At 42.1% G+C, this 15,566-nt stretch overlaps 1 protein-coding gene across 3 annotated transcripts in view; it reads right to left on the bottom strand.

The window, feature by feature from the left end:
* Positions 1-6,911, bottom strand: part of LOC311038729 (C-C motif chemokine 20-like) — a 125,686-nt gene extending 118,775 nt beyond the window's left edge. Inside the window, exons 1-4 of one of the 3 annotated variants that reach the window (XR_014600077.1) lie at positions 6,788-6,911; positions 6,081-6,183; positions 5,400-5,478; positions 4,230-5,214 (exon numbers count right to left, since the gene is read on the bottom strand). Coding sequence is in view for 1 of the 3 variants with exons in the window: in XM_084048321.1 (XP_083904447.1) it covers positions 5,179-5,221; positions 5,404-5,478; positions 6,081-6,183; positions 6,788-6,884 (318 nt within the window). In the remaining 2 variants the exon portion in view is untranslated. Of the gene's footprint in view, positions 1-4,123; positions 5,222-5,399; positions 5,479-6,080; positions 6,184-6,787 lie in introns of those variants that run through there. The other 2 variants (XR_014600078.1, XM_084048321.1) reach the window with 2 other exon arrangements.
* Between the last annotated feature and the right edge of the window lie 8,655 nt (positions 6,912-15,566).

The following is a 15,566-nucleotide window of genomic DNA, read 5'->3' as shown; positions in this document are numbered from 1 at the left end:
TTCCAAGTGCTCAAAGCGCTTTACAATGGTTCATTCATTCATACAGGTGACCTGTAGTGTAGGTGTTAAGCGACGTGCGCATGACCTCTTTAAATAGCGTCCCACCACTAACAAAATCACCAATACATCACTGATGATACTGCATTATTATCTAACTGAAAAAGCGGCAGGTTACAGTGCAATGACAACCTGATTTCAGCCACACGGAATAAGAAGCACACATATTTTTGAAGATGTATTACTTTATTTGGAATCAGTTACAAGATGAATATTCCTCTTCATAGAACAAAGTGTTTCATCTATATCCTCTCACAGAGGCTCAGTATCAACACAAATATAATCTGTGGTCACTTAATAAAAACAATGTTTTCATGCTTCTTTAATCAATCGAAGCTACAGTTTGTATGTATTAATAATACTACATAGTCCTTGGGCCAAACCCCAAAATCTCACATATCGCTACCACCTGGGATGGCAAATTCTAGTTGGGATTTTTTTATTCCTATACATCCCTAGATATTATTTTTGTATGATAGACCTTCCTGAGGCCCAGCTAAATTGGGGTTATCAGCTGCTAAAGTTACCACCCCCCATTGAAAAATGGCATTTTAGACACATGTGCATATCTTGGTATTGGCTCACGTTCAGGGCATATTACAATGTTTTATATTTTATGTTTGGTATCATTTTTAAGGGGACACTTTGAGCTTTCATTCGAGCCCTTTGGTGACTATGTATGATAAGTACAGTGGTCACTGGAGCTCTTCAAACCTTTAATAACCTTTTTTTTCTCACAATTTCCGCCTAAACCATATATTTTCTTTTAGTTCTGTGGCATCAAGAAACATCAGAGACACAAAACACAACAACTGGAATACTGACATGACCCTAAGGATTCAGGAAATGTATAATTTACCCATAGTATTTCATTCTGGGGTGGTCATTTTCAGCCTTATCTTAAACAAGCACTTTTTATGAGAAATAGACCGGTCAATAGGCATATAAGAAAGAGTACCACTAAACCTCCCTAAACATTGATACAAAGGGGTTTTCAATAGATTCTGGTACCTTTAGGCATGCTTGAGAACATCCCAAATATCCAGGAAAATATACTTAGCAGAAAGGCATAATTTTCAAGATGCCATCCAAGATGGTCATGCAGTTCTGGGCAAGAACCATGCAGTGTTTTGCATTCAGTACAAATATGTAATTTCTGCCTATTGTAAAAAGGAGACCACTTCTAGGAGAGGAGACTGCATCTATAGCTGTATGAGACCACTGTACTGTATCTAGAAACCACTGTACTGTACTGAATATATTGGAAGTGGTCTGTAGACCACTCTACTGCATCTGTAGACCACTGTAGTGCATCTGTAGACCACTCTACTGCATCCGTAGACCACTCTAGTGCATCTGTAGACCACTGTAGTGCATCTGTAGACCACTCTAGTGCATCTGTAGACCACTCTAGTGCATCTGTAGACCACTCTACTGCATCTGTAGACCCCTCTACTGCATCTGTAGACCACTCTACTGCATCTGTAGACCACTGTAGTGCATCTGTAGACCCCTCTACTGCATCTGTAGACCACTCTACTGCATCTGTAGACCACTGTAGTGCATCTGTAGACCCCTCTACTGCATCTGTAGATCACTCTAGTGCAGACCACCACACTGTATCTATTGCTATCTGAGACCACTTTACTGTATCTAGAGACCACTGTATTGTGTATATATACCACTGTACTGCATCTATAGCTATATGAGACCACTGTATTGCATCTAGACCACTGTGCTGCATCTATATCCCACTGTACTGAATCTATAAACCACTGTACTGCATATATAGACCATTGTACTGCATCTAAAGACCACTGTACTGCATCTATAGACTAGCTACTGTATCTATAGACTGCTGTACTGTATCGATAGACCACTGTAGTGCATCTGTGTAGACCATGTAGTGCATCTGTAGACCCCTGTCGTGATCTGTAGACCCCTCTAGTGTGTCTGTAGACCCCTCTAGTATGTCTGTAGACTACTGTCTTGATCTGTAGACATCTCTGGACACTGATACTGCATCTGTAGACCCCTCTACTGCATCTGTAGACCACTCTAGTGCATCTGTAGACCACTCTAGTGCATCTGTAGACCACTATACTGCATCTGTAGACCACTCTACTGCATCTGTAGACCACTATACTGCATCTGTAGACCACTCTACTGCATCTGTAGACCACTATACTGCATCTGTAGACCCCTCTACTGCATCTGTAGACCCCTCTACTGCATCTGTAGACCCCTATACTGCATCTGTAGACCACTGTAGTGCATCTGTAGACCACTCTACTGCATCTGTAGACCCCTCTACTGCATCTGTAGACCACTCTACTGCATCTGTAGACCCCTCTACTGCATCTGTAGACCCCTCTACTGCATCTGTAGACCACTGTAGTGCATCTGTAGACCACTCTACTGCATCTGTAGACCCCTCTACTGCATCTGTAGACCACTCTACTGCATCTGTAGACCACTGTAGTGCATCTGTAGACCCCTCTACTGCATCTGTAGACCACTCTAGTGCATCTGTAGACCCCTTTACTGCATCTGTAGACCACTCTACTGCATCTGTAGACCACTGTAGTGCATCTGTAGACCACTCTACTGCATCTGTAGATCACTCTACTGCATCTGTAGACCACTCTAGTGCATCTGTAGACCACTCTACTGCATCTGTAGATCACTCTACTGCATCTGTAGATCACTCTACTGCATCTGTAGATCACTCTAGTGCATCTGTAGATCACTGTACTGCATCTACCGAGCCTTTGTGGCGACATAGTCATGTTAAATGTGCTTTATATATACATGTTTAAAGCTGTGTTGAGTTGAGATGCAGTATAGTGGTCTATAGATACAGTACAGTGGTCAATGTATGTGGTCTACAAATGCAGTACAATGGTCTATACATGCAGTACAGTAGTTTATAGATTCAGTACAGTGGGATTGGATGCAGCACAGTGGTTTATAGATTCAGTACAGTGGGATATAGATGCAGCACAGTGGTCTAGATGCAATACAGTGGTCTCATATATGCAGTACAGTGGTCTCATGTAGCAATAGATGCAGTACAATGGTATATATACAATACAGTGGTCTCTAGATACAGTAAAGTGGTCTCATATAGCAATAGATACGGTGCGGTGGTATATATACAATACAGTGGTCTCTAGATACATTAAAGTGGTCTCATATAGCAATAGATACAGTGGGGTGGTCTAGATACAGTACAGTGGTTTCTAGATACAGTACAGTGGTCTCATACAGCTATAGATGCAGTCTCCTCTCCTAGAAGTGGTCTACTTTTTACAATAGGCAGAAATTACATATTTGTACTGCATGCAAAACACTGCATGGTTCTTGCCCAGAACTGCATGAGATAGGCATACATTTGGCATGTCTGTACAGGAGAGGCTTGTAGGTATCCATGTAACCCATTTTCATTCACATATATTGAGGTGACAGCTCAAGGGACCATTTGGAAAATGGTGATGGTCGTTTTTCCCTCGCCAAAATGTTGTCTTAACTTTGAATCATTAGGTATTTAGCCCCCTTCCCGACAAGGTAGCATGACAAGGTTGGTCCCATTGGAAACCTGAGGTTGTACGTCTAAATTTGAGTGTTCCACAGTCTCCGAAAGACAGTCTCGCCGGCGTTCCAGCCAGCCATCCCGCAGGTCTCATAGGGTTAATAAAACATTGAAAAAAACACACTTGGGACCACTTTTTTTCTTGGGATCATCAAAATCCCAATATTAGAGGTCCTATGGATGCTAAACATCAAAACTAGAAAAAAAAATAAGCAGTCGCGCGTGGACCCCTCCTAGGGCCTCTACTACTTCAGCTTTGATTCCTGAAAAAACTGCTCCACCACCAAATAGGCCACACCCACTTCATCAACTACTTTAATTGGACACAGGTTTGTTTAATTTATTAAAAAAAGGAGCAGTGTGATGTCCAAAAAGTGTGTTATATAACTTTTAATATGTTGTTGGCTATGAATGAAAATCCGCCTATAGAGAAAAATAACAACATGTCAAAAAATATAAAAAGCTGCTCCTATGGAAAGTCTATCATATTTTTATTTACTTATATTGGCCCAAAAAACAATTTAGTATAGGTAAGGTTTTGCCAACTTTTTGGTAGCGATATCTCGTCTGGCCCAAGGACTAACATTTCTGTTTATAAAACAGATCAAAACATTAATGATAAAATGTACACATTTAGAGAGCTTGGGTCAAAGTTCAAATGACTACACTTATTTTAACACTTATGTCTGCTCATTCAGAGGTTAAAATCCATACCAGTTTAATTGTTTACAGCAAATTCTGATTTACGCTTAGTCTTAGTCTTTTGAATAACACATTATTTAGTTTTAGTCCTATTTTTGGCAAATTGTTTAGTCTTAGTCTAGTCTTAGTCGACTAAATATCAAAATAGTTTTAGTCTTAGTCAACAAAATGAATAACACATAAATAAGGCTATAGTCCTCCCTGCACCTGGCGTAGGTTTGAATCAGACCCAAGGCTCTTTACTGCATTGGTTCTCAAAGTGGGGTCCGGGGACCCCTCGGAGCCCCTAGAGGGGTCCCAAGGGGGTCCCCAGAAAAAGTAGTTAATACAGCATCACAATCATTTTAACCACTTTATCCATGTATACGTTGGCTATTCAAAAATAGCAGATTATAAATACTTATTTATAATGCATATCTGCTATTTTTGAACTTTTAAAAAGTATTGGGACATTTTTTATTATTTTAACACTTCTCTTCTGGGGGTCCCTGGCACAAAACATTTTCAGATGGGGGTCCGTGGCCAAATAGCCTACAATTTGGGGTCTTTGACATGAAAACGTTTGAGAACCACTGCATGGCATAGCACATAGCATCGCAATGCAACACATTGTGAGCTTGTGGATCGGGTGATTTCACTATTTAAAACAAAAAAAAAACATTATTATCTAGTAATAATTAATACAATTAATCAAACAATTACATTTGTTTGATTAATTGTTGCACCCAGAAAAAGAAAAAAAAAGATAACACAAAAGAAAGGTACATGATCCAATACCGTCTTAAACAATAAGTAAATACTTGTATTGTGATTCAGCAGATACACAGCTACAGTAGTGCAGAGGAGCTTTTCTCTTTTCTCTTCTTTTCACTGGAAACAGCAGAGAGACAGAAATGTATTCAATGAGCTGTTACGTTAATGGCTTGCACACACACACACACACACGCACACGCACACGCACACGCACACACACACACACACACACACACACACACACACACACAGACAAAAAAAAGAAAGAAAGAAAGACAAACATGTCTTGTTGTACTCACTCAACACATTGCAGTCTGCGAATAACCCAGTCCTTAGAGGGATCAGCGCACACGAAACCTCCCCGAGTGTGGAATCTGCATGAGACAGGATAAGATGTATTCTTGAACATATTTTCAGATGGGGGTCCGCGGCCAAATACATATTAATTTGGGGGTCCTTGACATGAAAAAAAGTTGGAGCACCGCTGTTCTAGATCTAGTCCAATCACCTGTGTGTTAATGAGTGGGGAAACAATTAAAACCTCTTCATATGCAGTATACTGCATGTGTACAAATTAATGAATTGAAGAGAGTAGAGTTCTATAGTTCTGTAAAAATGGAACCAACTGGAAGTTGTTAATAAAACTCTTTAACAAATGTAAACAAATCACAGCAAATTGAGTGCAAATCACAGCAAATGTAGTCTACCAAAACATCATGACCACACCCAATCAGTAGCCAGCAGCATTACACATCACCTTTGGCCCTGTTTGGCCTAGCTCAAACCTACCCTGAAGTGGGGCCAAAATTGGAACCCTTTCCGGCCCTCTTTGGCCCCACTAGCCCACTTTGGCCTTGGTCCCTGTATATGGAAATGATGGCCCAAGCAGGCGGTGTGGTGTGTGGTGCAGGGACTGGTATGTGTAAACACAGCCATAGGCTACTATGTGTGAACTGAGGATGATGTAATAACTCACATGACAGCAGTGATGTCACAGGAGTTGTTGATGGTCTGCAGGGTGTAATCTGTCAGCCGGCCGCACCGCAGCGGCTGCCGCCGGTACCTCACACAACAGCTCGCTGCAAAACACACGTGTACAACATGCACACAGACACACACACATGGGTAAGAAGTGAGCAATTTTGTGTCACTGTGCATTTCGCAGATTGTTAGAGGATTCAAATGTGTTTTTACCAAAACAGATTTGAATCAATGAATGGCCTGGTATGCCAATCTGTTTGTTTCCCTATTTTATTATTACAGTATGTCTATTTAACTTCATATTCTATTTCATACATGAAAATAGGCTACGCTTTAATCACATTTGATTTATACATTTAAGAAAGAAATGAGCAATAAACATTAAAACCGTTCAGATTAAAAACACATCAATCTAGGGCCACAGACCATGCAATTGACTATGAAGGGGTGCCTTGGTTTGAAAACATTTGGTAAGCACGTTATTAGACTAGACATAATCTGATACCTCCAAACACAATAGCGCTTGGATATCAAATGAGTGTAGCAGTAATAATTAGTTACAATTGTGCACTTTATTGATTTGCTTTGTGGTCAGTGGGAAATGTGTGTGCCCACATTTCCCACTGACCATAAAGCAAATCAATAAAAGAAAAACGTCTTCCAATCTGAGAGTTTTGGCTCAACACCACTACCATCCCTCACCTGATTGAGTGATGGTGATGAGGCTAGAGAGGATGAGGAGGACGCTCACAGCTGCCAGGAGTCTGGTCTTGGCTCCACAATTGGTCGGCTTGCCCATGTCTCTGTGTGTGCTTCCAGGGCCCAAAGTGTCTGTATGTGTGTGTGTGTGTGTGCGCGCGCGCTGCCTGTGGGTGTGCAGAGACAGCCTCGACCAGTTCCTTAAGTAGGTCGTAGCTGGGGTTTTCCGCGGCAGGACAGGATTGTGTAATGCCATGTGGAGTGATGCAGATCACAATGAATGGCATGACAGAAAGAGGGAGAGAGAGAGAGAGAGAGAGAGAGAGAGAGAGAGAGAGAGAGAGAGAGAGAGAGAGAGAGAAGCAAGTTGAAGGATCACATCAGATGAGGGGTGGTTGTGTGTGCACGTGTGCATATTCTTGTATATAACATATTTTGAAATAAGGGTTAGGTGTGTGTGTGTGTGTGTGTGTGTGTGTGTGTGTGTGTGTGTGTGTGTGTGTGTGTGTGTGTGTGTGTGTGTGTGTGTGTGTGTGTGTGTGTGTGTGTGTGTGTGTGTGTGTGTGTGTGTGTGTGTGTGTGTGTGTGTGTGTGTGTGTGTGTGTGAACATGAGTAGATCAGGTAACAGGTTTGTGGTATTTGGTCTTCATGGGGGGGAGTGGAGTGATGCAATTGTGCAAGTGTGTGTGTGTGTGTGTGTGTGTGTGTGTGTGTGTGTGTGTGTGTGTGTGTGTGTGTGTGTGTGTGTGTGTGTGTGTGTGTGTGTGTGTGTGTGTGTGTGTGTGTGTGTGTGTGTGTGTGTGTGTGTGTGTGTGTGTGTGTGCATATGTGTGTGTGTGTGTGTGTGTGTGTGTGTGTGTGTGTGTGTGTGTGTGCACGTATTGAGAACGTCAGGGTTTAAGGGATATTTTACTTTAAAACATGTTGGGGTCATTTTATCGTCTACTCAGGCTTTTGTGATCACCGCAGACAGTTTTTAAGTTGCTTTATTCAGTATTTAGATAACTTGATATTCATTGTCTCAGACACGCCCCCTTCCTATACAACCCCATTGTAACTTCAAACTAAATTTTAACCATAATAGATTCATCGAAAACATCCGTCCTTGGTTCTGTTGACTGATATATTATCCTTCTAATGTGTGAGTGGGCCGTGTTTTTTCAATTACTTTGAAAAACACAGCCCCCTCACACACTGGAAGGACAATATTAGTCACCAGAACCCAGGACGGGTGTTTTCAATTAACATAAAATAGAGTTTGAAGTTGCAATGGCTTTGTATAGGAAGGGGGCATGTCTGATAACATTAATATCAAATATCTAAATACTGAATCAAGCAACTTAAAAACTGTCTTGGGCCCGTACAAAAGCCTGAGTAGACGATGGAATGACCCCAAACATGTTTGAAAGTGAAATATCCTTTTAATCTGTACTTTGTTGCACGACCCTTTTGAAAAGTGTTGTTTGTTTTTCATTGTTTTCGTTATTTTGCCAAGCAACATGGTCATGTGACATCGTATAATTTAGACTTAAACTCTGGCCTCCCCAGGGTCTAAAGAAGTTGCTAAGAAGATAAGATGGGTACAATGAAAAGCAGCAGGACTCTGGGGCCCTCCCAGGACTGCAGCTGAGAGCCACAGTGATTTGGGGTTATGTTGTAAGGGTTCAGCTGATGCTCAGTTCCAAATAGATCAGTGGTTCTCAAACATTTGAATTTGAAGGACCCCCATAACTCGGAGTGTACAAATGGAATCAAACGGACCCCAGCAACTTACGGGTCCAATTAGTTCCATTTGTACACTCTCCACATTTATGGTTGAAATAATGTTAATATGATGTTGTATGACTATGATGTCAAATCTTTTGATACATTTCAGGATTTACTGTTTTAAAAACTGCATTTTAAACTATGTATCCTGCCATGTCAAATGTATTGAATGAAACCTGAAATGGAGTATGATGTATTAGGGTTCTCTTAAACTAAAACAAACTCTTAAACTAAAACAAACACTGACTGTTTATCTTTAGCACATTGGTTACAGTGTAACAGGGCTTATGGAAGGTCAACAGAACTTCTTAAGGCGATGTTTACAATTGTCCTTATCTTGAAAAACTCCTATGCCTTATCTCTCATGCAAACTACTTGCCATGACGCATTCATTGACCAGTCCATACGTGGCCAATAAACATCGGTGTTTCTCTGCTCTGAGTTTGACTCAACTATGTATAATGACTCCAGCATTCATTCCATGTATCTGCTCATCCAGGAAACTGATGGTGTGGCTTCCACTGTGCTAAAGAGCATGTTGACAGTATGCAAGTTATTTTATAGTACTCTAGCCTTGTCTAAAAATAGCAACAAAGTGGATGTGCTAAAAATAGATTGGAGTTTAGCAAAGGGGAGGAGCTGTGCTACAGGTACGTGTGGAATGCATATTTATGTGCGCTCTTCCTTATGACGACACAGGTTGATAAGACTATTTCCGTGATGATGCAAGACTGCCAGTGGTGGAAGAAGTACTCACATTCTTTAATCACTAAATAACTTATTTGTTTAACAAATAACATTTTATTTTATCCAATCTGTACGGTAGAGTATGTTAATACAGTATAACTTATACAATAGGCTATATGCACAGCAGCCATTTTGGAGAAAAACTCCACAGGTGTTACCAATGACACTAATGAAGGCTCTGTTCAATTCTGGTCAAACAGAGTCAGGTTGCTGATATTGTGCATGCTGGCTCACTAGAAATACTAGTGGGTCTCAAAGTGTGGTCCAGGGACCCTCATGGTTCCTTGAGAGGGTGTAACTCTGTGAGTGTACAAATGGAACCAAATGGACCCTCCCGGGTCCATTTGGTTCCATTTGTACACTATCAGAGTTATGGGGGTCCTTGAAATTAAAAAGTTTGAAAACCACTGTGCTACACTAAACGGATCAGAGCCTTCATTAGTGTCATTAGTAACACCTGTGAAGGAAGCAAGGAAGGGGCCCAATTTCTGTCCAATATGGCTGCTGTGCATAGAGCCTATTGGGGTGGTTGCATGTTGTCTCCCTGCTCTTCTATTGAGACATTTAGCTCGTGTCAAAGGTCATGTCTCACCTAGACACAGGATCTGACACACATTTTGACCTGATGGTCAAGATTCAATGTATCCCCTGAGCAAGCAGGCCGGCTCTATTTGCTCAATCGTACAAATGTCAGCACTTGCGCAGGAAACCGGGTTCAAATCCGGGGTAGAAGACGGAAGTTACAGTACATAGTGTTGCTTTAAGTAAAACTCTCATCCCACAATGTAGACTAAATACTATGTTACAAGTAAAATGCGAGGTATTCAAAATGTAGTTGAGTAAAAGTGCAAAAGTATTGGCATCAAAATATCCTTAAAGTGCCAAAAGTAAAAGTACTCATTATGCAGAATGTCCTATTTCATAAGTTTTCACATGTATAACATGTACATATATCTTTTGCGGATATACAAGCTCACAACACATCACTTTGTGATGTGTTGTGAGCTTGTAGATTGGCTCTTTTCAAATAGCTGAAGCATATATAATGTTGAGGTGGTTAATGTATGTGTTCTAATAATGATAACATTTTTTTTTAAAGTAACTAGTAACTTAAGTTTTCAAATAATTGTACTGGAGTAAGAAGTACAATATTTGCCTCTGAGATGTAGTGGAGTAGAAGTAAAAGTATTGAACATTGGAAATATTCCAGTAAAGTAAAAAATACCTTCAAATTGTATTTAAGTACAGTACTTGGGTACATTTACTTAGTTACTTTCCACCACTGAAGACTTGCAAGGTGGAGACAAGGACATTAGGATAAGGTAACATTAGGTGACATTAGAATGGTACAAAGCATGCTGATTGGCTGGTGGTGATGTTGGGGGGCGGGAAATCCAGTTTACTATGCTACAGTACCCATAGTTCACCCTGCAGCAACACCATCACATTCCAGATGCCAAGTTACAGCAATGGCCTACTGTAGGCCTATCTATACTTTGTTATAGCAAATGCTCCACAACAACAGACGTACCCACAACATAACAGGGGTTCCACTGCTCCAGTGAACGTTGTTTGCATGTGCAGATAGCTGCTCTTATATCATAATTATTGGTGGTGGTGGCAGTACTAATAACCTGAGCCTGGGATTATCAAATCCTGTGTTGACGATCACACAATTGCATGCACTTTTTAAACCAAATAAGACCAGAACCAGACAATGAATTAGAAGGTTTAATTATTACAGTCTGCTTGAGGTGTAATTCAGCTTTAAGAGGTAGTGCACACACATCCGTGGCCCAGGTGCAAGACAAACAAAGAATTATAATACAAGGAAAAGAGTCCTTTGTGTTCGTCAACATATCGGCCTGTTCAGACCTTCATCAGGACATATACAAGGGAATGGGCATATACACACAAACGTTTATATACTGTAGGGCACATCTATACGCATGTGGGGCGGCAGTGGCTCAGGGGTAGAGTGGCCGGTAGAGCGGCCGGATGTTCGATCCCGGGCTCCCCCAGAGTTAGTGTCGAAGTGTCCTTGAGCAAGACACTGAACCCCTAATTGCTCCCGATGAGCAGGTTGGTGCCTTGCACGGTTTCCTCCGCCATCGGTGTGTGAATGGGTGAATGTAATGCACAATCTATGTAAAGTGCTTTAGATAAAAGCGCTATATAAATGCACCATTTACCATTTACGCACTGATAGGCTCACCCCAATATGGGTAAGTGAGGTCACAGTCAACTCAACAGTAGGCTAGCTTTGCATAAAGTAAAAAGCAGATATAAACAGTGTGTATCCAAATAGCAATAAACAAATATACAAATATACATTTAAAGTATCCCAAGACTACTACATTTATTTATACATGTAAAAAAAAAAAGGGGGACACGGTGACACGCTAGAGTATCATGAAGTGTTTTTTGTTTGAACAGGGTCTAAATAGGGGGATTGTCACTAGAATGCCTCCACATAATAGACTCATAATAGTATTTTTTTTTTGGGGGGGGGGGGATATGTCAGCTCTAAAAGCGTACTCTATTACAAGTGTCCTGAAGGTGTATGGAACACTAATAGACAGAACACAAGTAAAAAAAAACAACAGCATTTGTGTAACGAAACAAGAGACAATATCTGACAGGCCAGGGCTCAAGATAAACCTGAATGTCCCTGCAATTATCCACAACACCATGTCCTATACTGCTGCACCAGGGGAAGGGAAATCCTGTCACCAGCACCCTATCTAGTAGCAGAGAAGTAGAGAATCTAGTAGCAATGCACAGCTTAACTAAACATATATCAATAAGCTGAAAGTTGAGTCATCAGTTGAGAATCTAGTAGCAATGCACAGCTTAATAATTTAACTCTTAACAAAAAACATATTTTTGGTAACTGTATCTAAAGTGGAATTCCAATAAGCTTCCTCTTGAGGAGTAAGGAGTCTATGTCTCCCCCCTGGGTGGCAATGTGACACGCTCAATGCCTATGCATTTCAAAGAGGAGATGCAATGTTGGGCTTGGTGAAAAAATAATGCCACAGGATTTCTAAAATCCTTAGTCCTAATGTCACTCCTGTGTTCCGAAATCCTAGTTTCCAGGGGTCTCAGTGTCTTGCCAATATAGGCCAGCCCACATACCAATTTTATCATACAGATAGGGTGATTAAATGTCTTTTATTACAGGGTGATTACATTGTATTTATATACACAATGCCCCCCCCCACCCACACACACAAACACACACACACACACACACACACACACACACACACACACACACACACACACACACACACACACACACACACACACACACACACACACACACACACACACACACACATACACACGGCACCAACGTGGATGAAGCAAGTGAAAACAAACAAACGTGTCACGCAAGCACACACGCTCACGACACAAATCAAACATCACCGACACAAATCAAACACGCGCGAGCAAGCAGCACCGACACATGCTTTGGACGATGTGCAGAGAAAACGGATTGGAAAGTAAATAGACAACTTCATTCATTAGAATGCCTCCACTCGTCATTTTTAATCATTCACCTACAAGCACAAACAATCAGGTGCACTTGTCATTGGTCAAAAGCCAGTGACCTCACGGGAGTGAGGGCTCAGGAATATTAGCCCTAATGGGGATTGCAATGTGATGCATTCTATAACAACTGCTTGGTTGGGGGGGGGGGGGGGGGGGGGGGGGTAGTAAGTATCAATACTGCAATGTCCCATTTGACAAGTTCAAAATGTTTAAATACTTGATCCACCGGCTCACAATGCGTCGCATTGCGACATATTGTGAGCTTGTAGAACGGCTACTTTCAAATGGCGGAAATATGTATAAGGCCGAAGTGGTTAGTGTGTTTTGTAATAATAATCGAAATGTACAAAGTAACAAATAACTAAAATTGTAGTGGAGTAAAAGTACAATATTTTCCTCTGAGATACATCTCAACGTACTTCCATGTACTTTTTCCATGTCTTTCTAAATGAAGTACTTTGTGTATGCTCCAAGCAGCAACACTTTTGTCCCTTCAGGAGGCCTGTGCAATTGACTCAGCAGCCATTTTGGAAATAAATTGGGCCCCTTTCTTACATTCTTAACAGGTCTTAACAATTATACTAACTAGAGGTTTGGGCCGCTTTGCGGCCCTCACAACTAGATGTTTTTTCACCTTGAGTGGTCCTCCTCTCCTCTCCTCCCCCTCCTCTCCTCTCCTCCCCTGCTCTCCTCTCTTGGCTCACTGGAAACTCTGCTACACTAGAGGGTCTCACTGGGTGCGTTTACATGCACAATATTTATTCATTCAGAATGAACTCATTCCGAATAGAAATGTATACCCAACTGTTTACATGGCACCTGAATAAAAGTATTCCTGTTCCTCAATCGTTTACATGAGCAAAGCATTCATTCGGAATAGAACTCTGGTCATGCGCAGAGTGCTTCGGGCCAGGATGGGGGCGGGGGACGGGGGGAGGGGGCGGGGGTGTTTGACAGGTAAACATATTTATTATTTACCTCTGGCAGCCTTGGTAATGAATAATAACAATTAAGTCACGGCTGCCAGAGAGAAATAATAACAAGCCACAGCTCACAATCAATCAAAGCTGCCAGCTATATAGGTAAATGAGGAAGAAGAGAAGAGAGACAATAAAACAAGTTAAGAGAGAGAAGGTAGAGAGAAGGTTTGATAATGGAAGCACACCGCATCCTGGCTACGGCCATTGGTCTGCTATTGATGAGTTTAATGCAGCAAAATCAGCTCCTGTTATATTTGCTGCTGACCCGGAGGAGGAGCCGGTCGGCGGAGAACTACGGGCGTCTGCGACTTGGGCTTGGAGCGCCAGACTCCACATGGCTTGCGCCTCTCCCCCCCCCATCCAGAAGCACCAGGGGGCAATGGATGAAGGTCCGCAGTAAGGACTGGTGGGAGCGGATTGTGCTCACGGAGTACACCGACGCCGACTGGAAGCAGGACTTTCGCATGACCAGACGGTCCTTTGTTAAACTGTGCGCCTTGATGGAGAGCTATATGGCCCCAGATGACGCGACAGTCAGAGCCCCAATCCCCCTCATGATGCGCGTGGCCATAGTCCTGTATAAACTTGGGAGCTGCGGGGAGTACCGACTTGTGGCCAACCAGTTTGGGATCCACAAGTCGACTGTGAAAAAGTTCCTATACATGTTCTGTAAGGGCATGATGGCCGGGCCGGTTAGACAGCTCATACGTGTACCAAGTGATGAAGAGGCAGTGGAGATAGCGGGATTTACGGGGTTTACGCATGTCTACGTCACCGCGCTAGCCAATGACACATGCGCAAAAGAACAAATGTATACCAGTCTGATACCAGTGCGTTTACATGGGCAATGTAGCCCGATTCTATCGGTATATACCAGCCCTTCAAACCCGAATGAAATTTCATTCGGATCAGACCGGTATGGCCATACCGATGCGTTTACATGAGCATTTCTATTCTGAATGAGCATTCATTCCGAATTGAAGTGGAATAAACCTGTCCATGTAAACGCAGCCACTGTGTCCTTGAAGGGGTTCAAAATGGCCCCCTATGGGTCTGTAACTTACGGGTCCATTTGGTTCCATTTGTACAGTACACTCTCAGAGTTATGATGGTCCTTGAAATTAAAACATTTGAGAACCACTGTGCTACACCAAATGGAACAGAGCCTTCGTTAGTATCATTGGTAACACCTGTGAAGGAAGTAAGGAAGGGGCCCAATTTATTTCCATGGCTGCTGTGAGCCAATAGGGCAAGTGGAAGCTGGTGTTCCGTTATGCAGAGTGGCAGCATTATTTGGTGTCAGCCCTGGTACCATTTCCAAACTTAGGACCAAGTTCTGTGAGACTTGTGAAGTCAAAGGAAGACAACTCCCCAAGAAGACCGGTTCCTCACCCTTGCGTCACTGAGGAACCGTAGGCTTTCTTCCAGAGATTTACAGGCAAGATTTGCACAACGGTACAACAGACAGATGTCAAAGTTGCAGGACCCATGCTCAGGTGCCAGTCACACATCTATGACTGGCACACGGTGTGTGCTGGCAGATCGCTCAAAATGAGAGCGATTACCAACAGAAGCATATTGGAGGACTTTGGCGCTACCCACACGTTTAGCTGTGTTGCTCATTCCACGATGAAAATGATATATAATACAATACCAATTGGTATTATTGAAGGGGAGAAATAATCGACCAAAGTCAAGTTTCCGAACTCTTTGTGAGGAGTTGTATAAT

The sequence above is a fragment of the Gymnoscopelus microlampas genome (genome assembly GCF_963454915.1).
Source record: "Gymnoscopelus microlampas genome assembly, chromosome: 22".
NCBI lineage: Eukaryota > Metazoa > Chordata > Actinopteri > Myctophiformes > Myctophidae > Gymnoscopelus > Gymnoscopelus microlampas.
This window is presented reverse-complemented; position numbering and strand designations above follow the sequence as displayed.